This window comes from Erpetoichthys calabaricus, chromosome 10 (genome assembly GCF_900747795.2).
Source record: "Erpetoichthys calabaricus chromosome 10, fErpCal1.3, whole genome shotgun sequence".
NCBI classification, from domain to species: Eukaryota; Metazoa; Chordata; class Cladistia; order Polypteriformes; family Polypteridae; genus Erpetoichthys; species Erpetoichthys calabaricus.
In genome coordinates, this window is record NC_041403.2 from 91,073,676 (window position 1) to 91,093,539 (window position 19,864).

At 39.6% G+C, this 19,864-nt stretch overlaps 1 protein-coding gene across 1 annotated transcript in view; it reads left to right on the forward strand.

Annotated features, from left to right (window-relative positions):
• The window catches only part of kif3b (kinesin family member 3B), a 63,241-nt gene extending 45,876 nt beyond the window's left edge, over positions 1 to 17,365 (forward strand). Inside the window, exons 8-9 of the mRNA XM_028811583.2 lie at positions 6,377 to 6,555; positions 14,908 to 17,365. Coding sequence (XP_028667416.2) covers positions 6,377 to 6,555; positions 14,908 to 15,010 — 282 coding nt within the window. The 3' untranslated portion in view covers positions 15,011 to 17,365. The remainder of the gene's footprint in view (positions 1 to 6,376; positions 6,556 to 14,907) is intronic.
• The last annotated feature ends 2,499 nt before the right edge of the window (positions 17,366 to 19,864 follow it).

Sequence of the window (19,864 nt, forward strand, 5' to 3'; positions counted from 1 at the left end):
TATCCATCAGAGGGTACAGTAAACCACCTTTATAATGAGTTAAACTGCACAATCTGTGTTTCAGTTGGATTTCTTCAAGCTATGAATAACATTTGTATTTGATCTCTTAGTCATGCTATATTTAAAGATGCCAAAAGAATTTGGGTTCTGGCTGTGATACTAGCTAGGGACATCACAGATTTGTAATAAAATCAAGAAAATAAATGCAGTATTCTAGGTGAGAGAAGGACTGTTCTTACCGTACCATTTTTGTGTATGTTGATTTCTAAGCCTGATTGCTCCCGCTCTTTTGAAATTAAAAAGTAGTCAGAATTAAAAAAGATTGTGGCCAAAGTAGCCTATGTTGATGTATTGCATGTTAATTAACACAGGGATAATTAGAATCAACCGATTAAAAACGGATAGGCTTGATTGGTTACAGCCAGCCCAACTCAACATAAACCCTGCTTATTTTGCCCTGACCATACAATCAGAGTCAAGTCAAAGATTTAACAGATGCATAATGCAACAAAGAAACTCATGAAGGAGTCAGAAAAAACATACTTATAGCTCTGTTTGGAAGCAGCTATAAAAAGCCATTTCCAAGGCTCTGGGACTCCACTGAACCAAATTTGCTGAACCAAATCTTGAAAAAGAAAACACTTGGAACAGGAGTGTCCAGCCTGCTTGCCAAAATCACCCCAAAGACACTGTGTAAAGTAATCAATTAAATCATACATGATTAAAGGAAAACATTCAAAGAATGGCAGTTGTTTTTTGCCCCAGCAAATCCCAGTGCTTAGGACATCACAATTAGAAAGACACTGGGTAAAGTTGGACTTCATTCCGGTTTAGCTAGGCAGAAATCACTACCAACCAAGAAAAAAACATCCTTGCTAATCTCAAATTTTCTAGGAAGCACCCAGATAATCCCCAAGCCTTTTGGGAGAATGTCCAGTGTAAGACAAACACAAAAGTATACAGTTAGAACATCATACCGATAGGCAAATATGGTGGTACTGTTGGATGCTTTGCTGCCCCAGGACCTGTTTGAGTTGATATACTTGGAATAGAACATGTGTCAGAGTGAAAGGTATATATTAAGATTGGGCCACCCTCTATAAAACATCTAATGATTCAGGGTCTGTTGGCCAGGAACAGATCAATAGATCTCTGATGTGAAAGGGCTGATGGAGGTGGACACCGCTTTTTGGGCTGCAGTCAGTCGGTCAGTTTCTAATAAGAGTATACAAAAGTGGTGCTGAAAGATTATTTTATGAATACTTCGCCATTAGTACTGTGTCACTAATGGGGTATGATGGGCAAACTGCAGTCTTAAGGAAAACTGGAAAGGTGTTACCTCATTAAAGAAGTCCTAGTCTGTGCACCACCTCTTCATCCACTCCCTGAACAGTGACCAGACAAAGAGTCTCTTTGGAGTGGCCAAAGCCAGTAACCAGTTCCTTGGTTTTGCTGATATTATGATGTAGACACCTCTCTTTGCATCAAGAAACAAAGTTCTTCTCTGGACTCCTATACATTGTTGAACAAGACTTATTGTCTATAGAACTGAAACTGCACTTCACTTCAAGACATCATTTAATGTCAATAATGGTGCTTGGCGATTACTTCTCGAGGTATATCCAAGCCCTGTGGACTGAAAGATTGCCATAGAGGAGGACGAAATAAAGTGCTTAGCCAGTCTGTTTCTTAATTGGCTGAATATCACAACAGTGTTATGCTTTTTGTTTTGTTCCTTCTTAGAACAATATGAATTAATTGTCTTAAATATGTATGCAATCTCAAGACACAAGTATGTACCCCGTATCATTTTTGGCTTGGAAAAAGGCAAAAGGTTTAAGGCTTTTTCTCTTTATGGACCTGTGTCCCCATTAGCCCTACTGTAAGCTGCAAGAGCTGACAATGTATATTTAAAATTTATAAAAGAATGCTTATCTTTATTACACAATTTTAACAATTTAATATACTGTATACCAGGCATGTCAAACACGGGGGCCGCATGCGGCCCGCAACAGAAATCTGTGTGTCCCGCATGACAGATCCTAGTTAGCACTGAACTTGTACAAAATGATTACTGTCGTTTGTGATTGAATCATTATGCATCTTTGGTGTTACTTATTGACTTTTCTTACTTCTGCCTTCTGACAAAAGCGCGTTTTCCCATGGCATTACGGTACCGGAAACGTCATCTGCTAGTATAGCCACGAGCCTTGACCAAAGTTAATGAGCCGCAGCGTCACAACTGAAGTGCTAGGCCGCAGCAGCGGTGGCCTTAGGCATGTGCAAACTGTGCACCTGCACAGTGCCTCCAAATCCCAGGTGCCGCCATGCCAATATACATTGAATATAAAACAGAAAGAGAAAATGACGACACAGCTGACGGCAATGTGGCTGAAAAACATTGTGTTTCTTGTTAATTAGTACGCTGTATTTACAAATGTCGCTAGAGTCAGAGCAGTAAGCTATATGTAGTATTATAACGTTCTGCCGTAAAGAGAATATCATGGGCCGCCACTTGGTTTTCAAGTTATGGACACGCGTATATAGAAGCGTGTCATGAGCACAAGGCGGCTATGCAGTGTCTGCAATGGATGTGGCCATCCGCCGTGCATAAGATACCGTATTGACATTGCCAGGCGAAGGGGTCACTGATTCTTTCGCTGTCCAGGGCCGCCACGAGCCTAGAGCCGTCCCCTGCTAAGGCTACACTACTGACTGGGCTGCTGAGACTGGCCACTGGGCAGAACTGACCATCACGAGTAGTAATAGCCCGCATATTTTCACGTTTTTTTGCTCTAGTTTCATGTAATTTTGTGCTAGTATTGTAATGAACAGTTAGTGCAGACTACAGCTGAAGATCTGAAGTGGACGCGAGAAGTTGGTGAGTTGTTAACATATTTTTGTGATTTTGAGTTTGTAAAATTATTGTAGGTCAGGTGGCTTTTTGCATATTGGCTTATTTTACAATATAAACTTTGAAGTAAACTTAGTAAAGTAAAATTTGATTTTTGGAGGATTTGTTTTCCAACTTGAATTACTGAGCAATGAATTCAGTGAGCATTTTCGTGATTTCAGTTCACACAAACAGGGCATTGCGCTGTTCTCTTACAACGTTGAGAATGCGCCTGAGAATATCCAATTGGAATTGATTGAAGTGCAGTCAGATTCTATTCTGAAGGCAAAATACAATGAAGTTGGTGTGCCAGGCTTGTATGCTTACCTGCCACCCTCGTACGTGCAGATCCATAAGTTGGCATCGAGAGTACTGTCAATGTTCGGAAGCGCTTACCTTGTGTGAGCAATTGTTTTCGTTAATGAAAGCTACCAAAACCCCACATCGCTCCAGACTTACCGTCGAGCACCTTTCATCCCTCATAAAAGTTGCAGCTGCACAAGATTTCAAGCCTGATATTGATGAACTGGTTACTAGCAAGAGATGCCAAGTGTCGGGACAAAAGAAATAAATCTCACATTGTAAGGCTCCTATATAAGCAATGAATATAATATAATGAATATAATAAGGACCTAGCTAAGAGGCTAAGACTCTAATTCTACACTGTTGTATGGAGACTGTATGGAAATAAATTGCTTTTCTTTAAACTTTAAGTGTTACATTTTTTTTAAAGTTTTCAGTATTGGAAAGAAAGCTACAGTAACTTTGTATAATAGTATTTGTTAGTGCGGCCCGCTGACGCACATATGGCAGTCGAAGCGGCCCACCAGTGGTAGTGAGTTTGACATGCCTGCTGTATACCATGATTGTGAAGATCTAACTTGTATCTGTAAAATACAGAACATGTCCTTAAAGACTGTATATATGGAGTTTTTAGATAAACTAAATTGAGGTTACGTTCATATGGTGGTTATTGGAGAGTAAGTACACAGTTTAATGCAGTGAAATAAAGCTCAACTGATATATCATAAAACTGAACCACATCAGTGAATGCGTTCAGCAAAGCTTGCCTTCTTTTGTACACTTTCCTATTTGAAACTCGTCCTTTTCATACCATGGATGACCATATTGTCGCTCTGCGTATCAATAATTTAAAAGCCTGTACATCACCAATTTTCCTGTCTCACTGTCTTGTCTTGCGTGAAGTTAAAATGTTTTATAATAGTGAGATGTTACTCATATCCTTAGCCCGACATCCACATATCATATGTGTTAACAAAGTGTGTTTTATAAGTTTACATATGTTTAAAGCATGTGGGATGGGTATTTTAAGGCTTAAACTATAAAAATGTTTATTTATATGGTCTTTCTATATCGCGGATTTTCTCCTGTTGCTGATGGGTCTGGAACATAACTTCCGCGATAGGCGGGCAATCACTTGTATTTAAAAACCCGCGAAGTCGTGAATCCGCGAAAAGTGAACCGCGAGGGACTACTGTATACTTTTAAAGTAGTCTTCCACTTATTCGATAATAGGAATTTTGCTTGTAAAGCTGTTTGATAAATGAATTGAATGATTATGGAAAATGCAGCTGTTGTCGACTCTCCTTGATTTTTTTCCTGGAAGCAAATGTTTCTGCTTAATGGAAGAAGCCCATAACACATCCACAGGGTGTTTATTTGTATTTTAAATTCACTTGAAAGTTTCAAGTGTGAAATGCAACTGAACTGAAAATTGAAACAAAGTAATGAATCTCCCCCCGATTTGGAACAAAGAAAATGGACTCGGAATGTAAAAACACCTTTAATTAAAATACTGTGCAACGCATAGGATTGAACGGTATTTGAAACCATTACGCTATTTAGTATGACATTTTGCATCACACTTTGTGTCTGTTCATCAGAAAAGCTCAGGAAGGGTAATGAACTTGCGCCATGCAAAAATGCTGGACTTGTTAACCTATTGAAATACATTAATTTTTTTTTTGTTGTTGTTCTGTAAATGCCATTGCATACCTGTTGAGTTCTTAACCCCTGGAAAACACACAGGCGCAGCACTGCTATGGAGTTAGATTACTGCCAGAAGTTTTTTTTTTTTTTTTTTTTTTTTTTTTTTTTTTTTTTTAAAAAAGACCAGGGGCCTCATGTATAACGCCGTGCGTAGAACTCACACTATAACATGGCATAAGCACAAAAGTGGGATTGAGCGTATGCACAGAAAAATACAGATGCAGGAATCTGTGCGCATGCAAATTTTCACGTTCTTCCACTACATAAATCCCGATCAGTGTGAAAAGTAACGCACGTGCACGCGCCTTCTGTCCCGCCCCAACTCCTCCCAGAATTACGCCTCTTTGAATATGCAAATCAATATAAATAGCCTTCTGTGAAAAGACAATGGGAAAAGCACAGGGGAAAATATAAGAATTTCAGCGAATACCAAGTGGAGGCAAAGGAAAAACGTACTATTTGTTGGTTTAAACAGTGGTATAATCAACAAAAGAAAGTTGATCGAGTGACATAGTGTCAGAGAAACTCGAAAGATCAAGTTCACAAAGTCGCACAGTGCCCGAAATAAAAAAGAAATCACATATCAAAGTCGCTGTGAAAAGGCAAGTTGTAGCCCACCGACTGAGTGTCATATGAAAGCTTATTAGGGTACAAACAAAAAAAAGAGGCACACAGTGGGGAAAAAAACACAAAATGTCAACTTTAATCTCAAAATTTCCACTTTAATCACGTAGTTTATTTTGCCATTAAAGTAGAACATCATAAACTTCACCTTAAAATCGTTTATTTTACTAGTTTCTCAAGTAGCACCTTAAATGCTTTATTCTGTGTTTGATCTTCTATGTACTCTGTGTGTGTGAATCACTACGTGCTTCCGTTCTTTCTCTTTCTCCGACAGGACACAGAATCCATTACATTCGAGATATTACAGCTCTCTGAATAATTAAAATACTGAGATGTATATGTGATATCATTTTCATGATGATAGGAATGAAAGCATGTTATTAAACATGGGAACACGGTGGCGCAGTGATTGTTCATATCTCACGCAAGAGGCTTGCTGCGCCATGCGCGACCTTCAATGAAATAATTTATCACAGCAGTACTGTCTCTTTCAAACGTACTAACCTCCAATTCCTGTCCTTACTTTTCTTTCTCCAAATACCCAATCGCCATGTCTGTTGTCACACTGTGTTGACCTGAATTCTGTATTGGAACAAGCAGGCCATGAAAAATAGATGGCTGGATAAACCTAGATGTGGTGCAAATTGGCATATGGACAGGTGGAGAATGAGATGAGATTCCTCAAGTCTTATTTTATAATTTTGGTCATATTCCTTCATTGTAGAATAAAGATCCAATTGCATTTTTCATATTGTGTCCTTTGATGTAATTTTTTGCTTTTATTCTGTTTGATTTGACAAAATATATTTTCCATGTTTACCTTTTTTTTTTCCTTTTTTCATCTTTCAGGCAGAGAATATCCTATTGCTGGAACTTGATATGCCTAGTCGGACTACCAGAGAGTATGAGGGGCCAACAATTGCTCCTAAGGTAGCAGCAGCCCTGGAAGCTGCTCTTCAGGATGAAGATGAAATTCAAGTGGATGCATCCACCTTTGAAAGTGCTGGCAGCAAAAAGACAAAGTCCAGGTTAGAAGAATAGATTTTTTATTTTCCTTATCTATAAATTTCATTGTTAATCTAACACTGTTATCACCCAGATTTTCCTCTCAATAAGCATTTTCAAGAAGAGTAAATTTTATAAGAAGTATTAAGCCAAGGCTGCCGATTTGTTGAAAACTACAACAAAGAATTTATCTAAATCTTTGACTGTTCATTTAAAAATGATTGCTTTTCAGAATTTTTTCCATTTTTCAATGATGGTTGGTTAAGTATGATTTGAGAGTCAACCTAATATGTGCTTTTTATTTCATATTCGCAATTAAGGCAACATTTAATTTAACCGGTTAAAAACGTATTATTGAACGTGTTTAGTGCGAGTACATGCATCAGACTTCATTCATTCATTCCTGTAACTACTTCTCTATTAGTGGAACTGGATAGTAACTTGAAAATTCATGTTCTGTGAAGTTCAATAGCATAATATCCACAGAAATCTTGTTTTGAACCTCTGAAAAATTGTTTACCAAGAGGAAGCTTTTGTACTATTAACACAGCTCTGTTAACTAAGTATTCATGGCAAAAGAATGATTATTTGGGTGAAATAACTACAGGTGAATGCTACTTAATGGCAAACTCCACACAAAAAATGGTGATTTGTTTCCTACCATGTGCTGTTTGTAGTGAAAACAGAGGGGAATAAAATAAATGTCATGTTTATATATACAGTTAGGTCCATAAATATTTGGACAGAGACAATTTTTTTAAAATTTTGGTTCTGTACATTACCACAATGAATTTTAAATGAAACAACTCAGATGCAGTTGAAGTGCAGACTTTCAGCTTTAATTCAGTGGGGTGATCAAAACAATTGCATAAAAATGTGAGGCAACTAAAGCATTTGTTTAACACAATCCCTTCATTTCAGGGGCTCAAAAGTAATTGGACAATTGACTCAAAGGCTGTTTCATGGGCAGGTGTGGGCAAGTCCGTCGTTCTGTCATTATCAATTAAGCAGATAAAAGGCCTGGAGTTGATTTGAGGTGTGGTGCTTGCATGTGGAAGATTTTGCTGTGAACAGACAACATGCGGTCAAAGGAGTTCTCCATGCAGGTGAAAGAAGCCAAGCTGCGAAAACAGAAAAAACCCTCCTGAGAAATTGCTACAATATTACGAGTGGCAAAATCTACAGTTTGGTACATCCTGAGAAAGAAAGCAAGCACTGTTGAACTCAGCAACGCAGAAAGACCTGGACGTCCACGGAAGACAACAGTGGTGGATGATCGCAAAATCATTTCCATGGTGAAGAGAAACCAGAAACCAGGACAGAAGCAGCCGAATGAATTCTGAGGTGTTCAGAGACGTACTGTCTTCTCAAATCCAGCTAAATGCAGTCAAATTGATTGGGCGGCGTTTCATGATACAGATGGTCAATGACCCAAAACATACAGCCAAAGCAACCCAGGAGTTTATTAAAGGAAAGAAGTGGAAAATTCTTGAATGGCCAAGTCAGTCACCTGATCTTAACCCAATTGAGTGTGCATTTCACTTGTTGAAGACTAAACTTCAGACAGAAAGGCCGACAAACAAACAGCAACTGAAAGCCGCTGCAGTAAAGGCCTGGCAGAGCATTAAAAAGGAAGAAACCCAGCATCTGGTGATGTCCATGAGTTCAAGACTTCAGGCTGTCCATTGCCAGCAAAGTATTAGAAATGAACATTTTATTTCCAGTTATTTAATTTGTCCAATTACTTTTGAGCCTCTGAAATGAAGGGATTGTGTTAAAAAAATGCTTTAGTTGCCTCACATTTTTATGCAATCGTTTTGTTCACCCCACTGAATTAAAGCTGAAAGTCTGCACTTCAACTGCATCTGAGTTGTTTCATTTAAAATTCATTGTGGTAATGTACAGAACCAAAATTAGAAAAAAGTTGAGTCTGTCCAAATATTTATGGACCTAACTGTAGGACACACATCTCAATGTTTTGTGATAAATTGGGCTTCAATAGGGGCCCATCCTGTTATTTACAAACTGGAATTCACAGGACACTTGAAAGCATTGTCAGGAAATATCAAACAACCTAAAATTTAACTCTAAATAATAGACTGTTTTTATAAAATAGACTACATTAACTGAACATATCCTGGCATTCTGGCATTTAATAAAAATGTAAACAGTTACAGTTGTACACTAAGGTAATGGCTGAAGGTGTTCTATCCGTTATGCTAACGGTTTTTAAGTGAGGTTTTTTTTTTTTTTTTTTTTTTTTTTTTTGTTCTCCCCCCCCCTCATAAAATGAGCCTCCCACACCCATATCATTTGCATTGAACCTTCTTTGTGCTAAAGCAGATTGCAGCCTACTGCTCTCTGTGACTTCATATTGTAGGAGCACTGTGGTGAAGGCCAGTCAAGGAGACAAATCGCCATCAGAGACATTAGGCTGTGCCCCTCTTCAGACTCCTTTCTATTGCATATAACCTGATTGTGGGTTGTCAGCTAACATTCTTGTTTTAAAATGACAGCTGTCAAAATATGCTTATTTCCACACATAAATACTAGCAGAGTGAAATAAGTATGTTTTGAAGGAAATTCCTGCTAATAAAAAAAATTATTAAAAAATTAGCATCAACAAAAATCATTTCTTTTTAGCAGTGTTATGGAATGCTGGTTTTGAATATACAGTACCCTTCATAATGTTTGGGACAAAGATTCATTTTCCTTGATTTACCCCTCTGCTCCACATTTTAAAATGACAAACAATTCAGATGTGATTAAAGTGCACATTGCAGACTTTCATTTAAGGGTATTTGCATACATGTTGGACACAACATGTACAACCCCAAATCAGAAAAAGTTGGGACAGTGTGGAAAATGTGAATAAAAAAAGAAAAAAGCAAGTTATAAATTCTCCTCAAATTTTATTTCATTGCAGACAGTATGAACACAAAATAATTCATGTTTTTTTTGTCAACATCATTTGATTTGTAAATAAATATCCATTCTTGCCATTCAGGCTTGCAACACATTTCAAAAAAAGTTGGGACAGTACAGCATTTACCACTTTGTACAGTTCCCCTGTCTTTTAACAACACTTAAAAGACGTTTAGGCATTGAAGAAATCAAGTGACTAAGTGTTGCAGATGTTAGTTTGTCCCATTCTTCCTGCAAACAACGTTTTAGGTGCGCAACGGTACGGGGTCTTCGTTGACGCATTTTTCGTTTCAAAATGCGCCAGACATTCTCTATAGGAGACAAATCAGGGCTGCAGGCAGGCCAGTCAAGCATCCGCACCCTCTTCTTACGCAGCCATGCCTTTGTTATGCGCGCAGTATGTGGTTTGGCATTGTCTTGCCGAAATAAGCATGGGTGTCCCTGGAAAAGACGTCGTCTTGAAGGCAGCATTTGTTCCTCCAAAACTGAGCTATACTTCTCAGCATTGATGGTGCCATCGCAGAAGTGCAAGTTACCTTTGCCGAAGGCACTGACACAACCCCATACCATGACAGACCCTGGCTTTTGGACTTGTATCTGGTAACAGTCTGGATGGTCCTTTTCCTCTTTGGTCCGCAGCACACGGCGTCCATTTCTTCCAAAAAAGATGTGAAAAACCGATTCGTCTGACCACAATACACGTTTCCACTGCACAATGGACCATCCCAGATGCCTCCGAGCCCAGAGAAGTCGACGGCGCTTCTGGACACTATTTATGTAGGGCTTCCTTTTGGCACAGTACAGTTTTAGCTGGCATTTCCTAATGTAACTATGTACTGTAGTGCTTGAGAGTGACTTCCTGAAGTAGTCCTGAGCCCACGCAGTTATATCATTTATTGATGAATGACGGTTTTTAATGCAGTGCTGTCTGAGGGCTCGGAGATCACGGCCATTCAGTTTAGGCTTGCGCCCTTGGCCTTTGCGCGTGGTAATTTCTCCAGATTCCCTGATTCTTTTCACTATGTTATGCACTGTAGAGGGAGAAATGCCCAAATCTCTTCCTATCTGTATTTGAGAAACGTTTTCCTTCATCATCCATCCATCCATTGTCTCCCGCTTATCTGAGGTCGGGTCGCGGGGGCAGCAGCTTGAGCAGAGATGCCCAGACTTCCCTCTCCCCGGCCACTTCTTCTAGCTCTTCCGGGAGAATCCCAAGGCGTTCCCAGGCCAGTTGAGAGACATAGTCCCTCCAGCGTGTCCTGGGTCTTCCCCGGGGCCTCCTCCCGGTTGGACGTGCCTGGAACACCTCACCAGGGAGGCATCCAGGAGGCATCCTGATCAGATGCCCGAGCCACCTCATCTGACTCCTCTCGATGCGGAGGAGCAGCGGCTCTACTCTGAGCCCCTCCCGGATGACTGAGCTTCTCACCCTATCTTTAAGGGAAAGCCCAGACACCCTGCGGAGGAAACTCATTGCAGCCGCTTGTATTCGCGATCTCGTTCTTTCGGTCACTACCCATAGCTCATGACCATAGGTGAGGGTAGGAACATAGATCGACTGGTAAATTGAGAGCTTCGCCTTGCGGCTCAGCTCCTTTTTCACCACGACAGACCGATGCAACGCCCGCATTACTGCGGATGCCGCACCGATCCGCCTGTCGATCTCACGCTCCATTCTTCCCTCACTCGTGAACAAGACCCCGAGATACTTGAACTCCTCCACTTGGGGCAGGATCTCGCTACCAACCCTGAGAGAGCACTCCACCCTTTTCCGGTTGAGGACCATGGTCTCGGATTTGGAGGTGCTGATTCTCATCCCAGCCGCTTCACACTCGGCTGCGAACCGATCCAGAGAGAGCTGAAGATCACGGCCTGATGAAGCAAACAGGACAACATCATCTGCAAAAAGCAGTGACCCAATCCTGAGCCCACCAAACCGGACCCCCTTAACACCCTGGCTGCGCCTAGAAATTCTGTCCATAAAAGTTATGAACAGAATCGGTGACAAAGGGCAGCCCTGGCGGAGTCCAACTCTCACTGGAAACGGGTTTGACTTACTGCCGGCAATGCGGACCAAGCTCTGACACTGATCGTACAGGGACTGAACAGCCCTTATCAGGGGGGCCGGTACCCCATACTCTCGGAGTACCCCCCACAGGATTCTCCGAGGGACACGGTCGAATGCCTTTTCTAAGTCCACAAAACACATGTAGACTGGTTGGGCAAACTCCCATGCACCCTCCAGGACCCTGCTAAGGGTATAGAGCTGGTCCACTGTTCTGCGACCAGGACGAAAACCACACTGTTCCTCCTGAATCCGAGGCTCGACTATCCGACGGACCCTCCTCTCCAGGACCCCTGAATAGACTTTTCCAGGGAGGCTGAGGAGTGTGATCCCTCTGTAGTTGGAACACACCCTCCGATCCCCCTTCTTAAAGAGGGGGACCACCACCCCGGTCTGCCAATCCAGAGGCACTGTCCCTGATGTCCATGCGATGTTGCAGTGGCGTGTCAGCCAAGACAGTCCTACAACATCCAGAGCCTTGAGGAACTCCGGGCGTATCTCATCCACCCCCGGGGCCCTGCCACCAAGGAGTTTTTTGACCACCTCGGTGACCTCAGTCCCAGAGATGGGGGAGCCCACCTCTGAGTCCCCAGGCTCTGCTTCCTCATTGGAAGGCATGTTAATGGGATTGAGGAGGTCTTCAAAGTATTCCCCCCACCGACCCACAACGTCCCGAGTCGAGGTCAGCAGCGCACCATCCCCACCATATACAGTGTTGACACTGCACTGCTTCCCCTTCCTGAGACGCCGGATGGTGGACCAGAATCTCCTCGAAGCCGTCCGAAAGTCATTCTCCATGGCCTCCCCAAACTCCTCCCACGCCCGAGTTTTTGCCTCAGCAACCACCAAAGCCGCATTCCGCTTGGCCTGCCGGTACCTATCAGCTGCCTCCGGGGTCCCACAGGACAAAAGGGTCCTGTAGGACTCCTTCTTCAGCTTGACGGCATCCTTCACCGCCGGTGTCCACCAGCGGGTTCGGGGATTGCCGCCACGACAGGCACCGACCACCTTACGGCCACAGCTCCGGTCAGCTGCCTCAACAATAGAGGCACGGAACATGGCCCATTCGGACTCAATGTCCCCCACCTCCCTCGGGATGTGGTCGAAGTTCTGCCGGAGGTGGGAGTTGAAGCTACTTCTGACAGGGGGCTCTGCCAGACGTTCCCAGCAGACCCTCACAACACGTTTGGGCCTACCACGCCTGACCGGCATCCTCCCCCACCATCGAAGCCAACTCACCACCAGGTGGTGATCAGTTGACAGCTCCGCCCCTCTCTTCACCCGAGTGTCCAAGACATGTGGCCGCAAGTCCGACGACACGACCACAAAGTCGATCATCGAACTGAGGCCTAGGGTGTCCTGGTGCCAAGTGCACATATGAACACCCCTATGCTTGAACATGGTGTTCGTTATGGACAATCCGTGACGAGCACAGAAGTCCAATAACAAAACACCGCTCGGGTTCAGATCAGGGGGGCCATTCCTCCCAATCACGCCCTTCCAGGTCTCACTGTCATTGCCCACGTGAGCATTGAAGTCTCCCAGCAGAACGAGGGAGTCCCCAGAAGGTATGCCCTCTAGCACCCCCTCCAGGGACTCCAAAAAGGGTGGGTACTCCGAACTGCTGTTCGGTGCATACGCACAAACGACAGTTAGGACCCGTCCCCCCACCCGAAGGCGAAGGGAGGCTACCCTCTCGTCCACCGGGGTAAACCCCAATGTACAGGCTCCAAGTTGGGGGGCAATAAGTATACCCACACCTGCTCGGCGCCTCTCACCGGGGGCAACTCCAGAGTGGTAGAGAGTCCAGCCCCTCTCAAGGAGATTGGTTCCAGAGTCCAAGCTGTGCGTCGAGGTGAGCCCGACTATATCTAGCCGGAACCTCTCAACTTCGCGCACTAGCTCAGGCTCCTTCCCCTTCAGAGAGGTGACATTCCACGTCCCAAGAGCCAGTTTCTGTAGCCGAGGATCGGACCGCCAAGGTCCCCGCCTTCGGCCACCACCCAACTTCCTTCATCATTTCAAAGATTTTTGCCCGCACTTGGTGGCAAACTGGCGATCCTCTGCCCATCTTTGCTCCTAAAGGAGTAGGCCTTTCCTCGATGCTGCTTTTGTACCGAATCATGATTGCAATCACCTGTTAACATCACCAGTTTCAAATCACATCATTATTTAGTTATTATACCTCATTACTACCCCTTATTTGCCCCCATCCCAACTTTTTTTGAAATGTGTTGCAAGCCTGAATGGCAAGAATGGATATTTATTTACAAATCAAATGATGTTGACAAAAAAAACATAAATTATTGTGTGTTCATACTGTCTGCAATGAAATAAAATTTGAGGAGAATTTATAACTTGCTTTTTTTATTTTTATTCACATTTTCCACACTGTCCCAACTTTTTCTGATTTGGGGTTGTACAAATGACAACACTTTTTCTACATGGTCCCCCTATTTCAGGGCACCATAATGTTTGGAGCATAGCAATGGCAGGTACATTCAAGCATTAAAGTCATATTTAGTACTTTGTCGCATATCCCTGCATGCATTGATTGCTTTTGAAGTCTGTGATTCATAAACATCATCAGTTGCTGAGTATCTCTCTGGTGATGTCCTGCCAAGCCTCTAATGCAGCCATCTTTGGCCCCTGCTTGTTTTCGGGGCTTGTCCCCTTATGTTTTCTCTTCAACATATGGAAGACTGCTCAATTGGATTTAAATAGATTTTTTTTTCTTGCAGCTTTGTTCCGTTTTTGTTTTTTTGTTTGTTTGTTTTTTTAATTTTGTGAATGGCTGCTTTTCTCTTTGAATTTGCCACTGCCAGAAGGAGCAATGTAATTTTTTGTGGCAGCAAAGACTAGAATTGTATTTATTGGTAGTTTATATAATAAAGAGAACCATAAAAACACCTGAGCTATTTTTTATGTAATTTTCATGTATATAAAGAGTTGAAAAATACACATATATTTACCTGTATTTGTTTTCATATTAATTATTTTTGTTCATCACAGGAATATGCATGGCCCTGATAAAAGTTGCAGGCACCTTTTTAGGTTGAATTTTTTTTTTTTTTTGCTCCAAGTTATCAAGTTAATCAAGTTGTTATATTTAAAACACATTAACATAAAACAGTAACTAAAAAAAATCATAATATATTGTTATACACATAAATGCAGGACTATTGAATATTTGGTGTTTGTTTTTGCTATATAATGAATTTTATGTTTCATTACAAAAAGACAAACTTCACGTTTAGATCTAATTTTTGCATAATGTATTTTATTGAATTTATATTTTGATACATTTCATTAATACATTTTAAATATCTTAATGCATTTTGCTAGCTTATACAGTGCCCTGATCATGTTTTTGTTCTCTTGGCAGACCTAAAACTGGAAGGAAATCTGCCACACCTATTTCCTCTGTGTCATCAAGCAGCTCAGGTTCTTCATTATACCCCCAATCACGTGGCCTTGTTCCCAAGTAAATCTCCATGATGGCTTTATGGAACAATTGGATATTACCCAGGCAGGACAAGAATAAAATTGTTTGCTGCTATGAAGGGTTTTCTTTTTAAAAAATACAAATAATGGGTAGCAACTATACCAAACTGAATTTGATTAATATTCATCGTTTGTATTATAACTTATATTAATCTACCTTCCATGCTTCATTGTCACTGGATGCTGAAAAAAATTAATACCCCATTAATTGAAAAACCTGATTTCTGATAATCCAGGCACCAATGGACAACACCTCCTGGACTGTTATCTGATTTAATAAATGCCCATTGTGAAGTTATTTACTGAAACATTAAGTATATACTTTTTCAAATTATTTTTTGCTTTTCAATATTGAGGCTGCACTTCTTTGCAATATCCCTGCATTGATCCTAAGGAGCACGGTGAGAATGCTTTTCAGAAGAGCTACTTGGTGAAGTGCTGTAGCTCTTGCTGGACTCACTGTGATCACATTTATTATTCTGATAGCCATAGTAAATATTAGAAAGTACTTTCCATTCATTAAGGTAGGCTATTTTATTATCTGTTTTGCACTCTCTGTGTATAGCTTACACATTTTCTTTTGAAAACCAGAATGTTTGTTTTGACTGTAGTATCAATGGAAATGAAGATCTGGTTCCACACCAATTCATTTTTACTTAATCTTCTTAGAAGGGGGCATAGTTTAACATTTCTAACTTGAGAAAATGCAACTGATTGCTATTATATTGACAAATGCAGATGCTTTCATTTTGACTAGTTTTATAGCTCATCATTGATACTTTGCACTGAAAGAAAAACGTCAAGTCTTTCCATGAATATTTCTGCTGACATTTTGTTAACCTTTTATGAGAGACTTTTTGTAGCATTCTGAACGCATTCATTTTGAGCACTTTCTGGAGAAACATGGCAATAAAGGATTACATTGGGTACATTTGCAAGGCTTGAACTACTAGTACACTTTTATGTAAGGAAACAGAATTTCAGGATCATCGTAAATAATGTATAGGTGTACAAGAAATAACAGAACACATTAACTTGTTTTTTAATTTAAAACTGAAATGCTTTCAAATATCCTTACCCATTATCCCTTCCTTTTTATGATACAGTTAACAGACACCTGGTGCCTTAAAATAGCTGCGGTTTCACAAGACTTTTAAAAACAGCAGATAGAATGTGGAGGAAAACCAACACTGTTCATCATTTAGTAGTTTAAACATACAATGCAAATCTTATATGAAAATGCTTCTCCTTAAATTTCTGAGCAATTTATAGTTTACCTGTATTTGTCAATCGTAAATCTGTTGCTTCTTTTTATTACTGCCCTCATCTGTGAATAGTGCCATTGCTTGCTGCTAATTATGTGAATTTTTCATATAATTTAACAGATGATCATACATTATATATGTATAGTTGGAATAGATACCTCTTTTTGAACATATGTTCATAGCAACATGAAAAATGAATCTTGATCTGAACATTGTAGATTTTTAAGGGTTCTAACTTATTAGATAATACAGTTTTTATTAAAGTCTTGTACTTAATATGTTGTTTACTACACAGATCAGTTTTTAAGAATGTAACTTTTTAAAAACAATTTCTGTATTTGTTTGTTTTAGTTAACTTTTTTCTTTTAAAGTATTTTTTTCTGATTAATTGTAATTGTAAGTGGTCAGAAAAAAGAGGCTATCGTTTTGATGAAATTAGCATTTATGTTTATTATAAACCTTTATGAAAAATATTTAAGTGTGACTGCCCTGTAGTGCACAGTAAATGTCGAAATGCTGTCATAATACATTGGCGCCTAGTTCTTGTATGATACAATTTTTTTCTTAGAATGGATAGGACTTCTTCAGTGTTTCAGCATCTTATTGGGTCTTTAGCTGCTACTCCACTGTGTTGTCTACTTAATTCTAGATATGGTGTACTCAACTATATCACAGTGATTGAGCTGTATTCACTTTTCAGTCCGCAAGTGTACATATATTGTTTGAGGTTTGTTAAAGATGGTGCATGTCTACTTCAACTCCAGTCCTGTGTGTTAATTCTAGACTAGGAAGATCATTAAAAACTGTTTAAAAGTTTAATGTGAATTATAAAAACCATTTAACACCAACCCTGTAAATGAAATTATTCCAATCCATTGTTGTTTAGCATCTTTTAAAGCATGAGACTAAAATGTTTTGAAAATGTATTAAATATATACAAAACTCATGTACCAAATTGCCACATCACTTTTCAAAAGTTGTTTATATTCAGGTCCAAGTAAATCTACTTATATAATAATTACTGTTTTTTAAGGACTGCTTAAGATAATTTTATTAAAAATCTTGACCATGTAATTTGGCTTTATTGTTATTCTCTGTGCTGTACTGCAGCTTTCTGGGTAGAATGAACTCACCTTTGATATTAGTTAGGCACTGCTTATTATAATTTGCTTTTTTTGTAGTCCTTTAATGAGAACATTTGTGAGTATGAAACAATATGATTAACAAGACAAAATGAGGTTACAAATTGTTTGATATACACAGTATGATAAATTGATTATAAAATGTGTGTGTGTTGTCATGGTGTGATAAAGGATAGCACTGTTTGAACATGAAATTATTATTATTATTATTGTTATCTGTATTGACTTCTAAGCCTCTGCCTCTTTTTGCCAAAACATTAATTCACTCAGAACATTGTTTTTTATGGAGTATTTATTTTGGGTGAGAGTTTTTAAATTGTTTGTTCTAGTCTTTTTGGGATAATGTTAATTTTTTTTTTTTTTATCATATCCTAAAAATATTGTTTAATACTAATTTAGTTTATGCATTAACTGATTTCCTGCTCCACTTATCCAGTTTGGGTTCTGAGTAGTCAGGGCTGATTTAAATATAATTTTCGTCTTTCTTTAATGATAAAAATTCAGATTAGCATTTTCAAAATAAATTGTTTTTTTACTTCTAACCTTAGCTGTCACTGTCCATATACATAGATTCCATTCACAAGTCATAAAGTGTAGAAACTAGAAATGCTGAAAATTCTAAATAGTGATTCATTTCGCTGATCTATAGCTGATAAAGGCTTATGACTAAGCTGATACTGGAGGACATTTAAGCCAACTGTACTTAAAACACTGTATATAAAATGTCATTCTTATATGACCTTTTAAATGTTTCGCAAACTTGGCTCTGCTAATTATATTTTTTTGTTTTGTATAATTTCATCCCCAGTCTTTCCCAGACCAGCTTTCATTGTGTTGCCTTTGGACTACTGTGCAGAATTCTGTTTGAGTTTAAATTTGTATCTCTCCTGTCATGTACAAAGTGTTGGACTGCTTGATGTATAACCATTATTATAAAGCTCTTTCTTTCATACTGAGTTAGAGAACACAAGTACCTTTTGAAAAGATGCATCTGTTTTCTTTAATATAGGACTATTTTATAAAATACAGCTGTCCATTTTCATATGTTCTTTATAGTAGCTGAATTGCTGCTGTTTTTTATTGCACTGACCACGTAGTAACATAAGTAAATTTATAGGAAAAGAGGAGAGAACAATAAACGTGGTTTAAAATAAATATAATAGAATCACTTACTGTTGAACACTTAGTGGCTAGCAATGGCTGATTTCCTGTGAATGGTGAGGATGACAGGGCCATAATGTGAAAGATTCACATTTTTTATCCCGCATGTGGTATAAGACTTTCTCCAGCATGAATGAGGATTGTACCTGGGTAGGGAATGCACACAGAAGTCCATGCACCATCTGGAAGTAATGTTCTGATTAGAAGTGCTTGTTGGGGTAATGCCATGGGGTAAGCACAAGCGGTGAAATTGGTTAACAGTTTAAGCAACCTAGAACAATACCTTTTCTTCTTGCTAGTTGAATCCCACTGACTTAAGACATAAAAAAATTAAAGCATTCTTAAAACTTCACTGTAATCCACAGCCATAGAGGGTGGGAGCCTCTCTGCACAAACACTGGGCACAAAGCAGTGACTGTCTTCAGATGAAGTGCCACTCTGAAATTCTAGTGGTTTTGCTTACAGTGCAGTATGGTATAAGCTGGTGTGCAAGCTGTAAGTCTCATCACTCATATCTTGATCTGCAGAAATTGAGCCTTTGGGGAAAATAAAAAAAGAATTGAAAAGATAGCTCATTAGGCTTTAAAAGACACAGCATAAATGTCACTTAGGGTGTGCTGTAGCTTTGGCATTTGTGGGTAGTTTGTGAAGGCACTTGAGCTATGGAAAATTAGGTGAAGTACTGTCTTGAGTCTTTTTTGATTAAAAACATTAAAACAGAGTGTTTGGCCTTCAGAATTTCTCTGATGAAAGGCATTTTGATTGTTCCTTCCTTTAAGATTTAAGTGGGAGCATTTGCAAGTCTTATCAAAGGTGTGCCATCTACTTGAATGGCAGAATCCTCTATCTGGGTTTGTTTTACTCTAATAAAGATAAGAATTTCTTCAGAGTCATCATTCACCCAAGGTATTAGAGGCCATAAATGGAAAGAGTACTTAAGAAGAAATGGTTTCTTGTCCACGGATAGTTCCTGTCTTTTTTGCTCATCACTTTTACAGTTTTCAGCTTGTGGATTCTATGATGGAAAAAGTAAGTTAAAAAAATGCATTTCTGGGAATATTCATTCATTTATTTTTATGATTGAACATTTGTGCCTAATTTTAACAATATGTTTATTAGTGATGTGGAGAAACATCCCAAACATGATTGATCTTTAAAATGTTTAGCAACTTTTAAAAAGGTAATGCAAACATCTTGAGATTATTTCAAAATGTTGACAATCAGTGAGCTGTAATTGAGAAATACTAATGTTTAAAATAGTAATCAGACA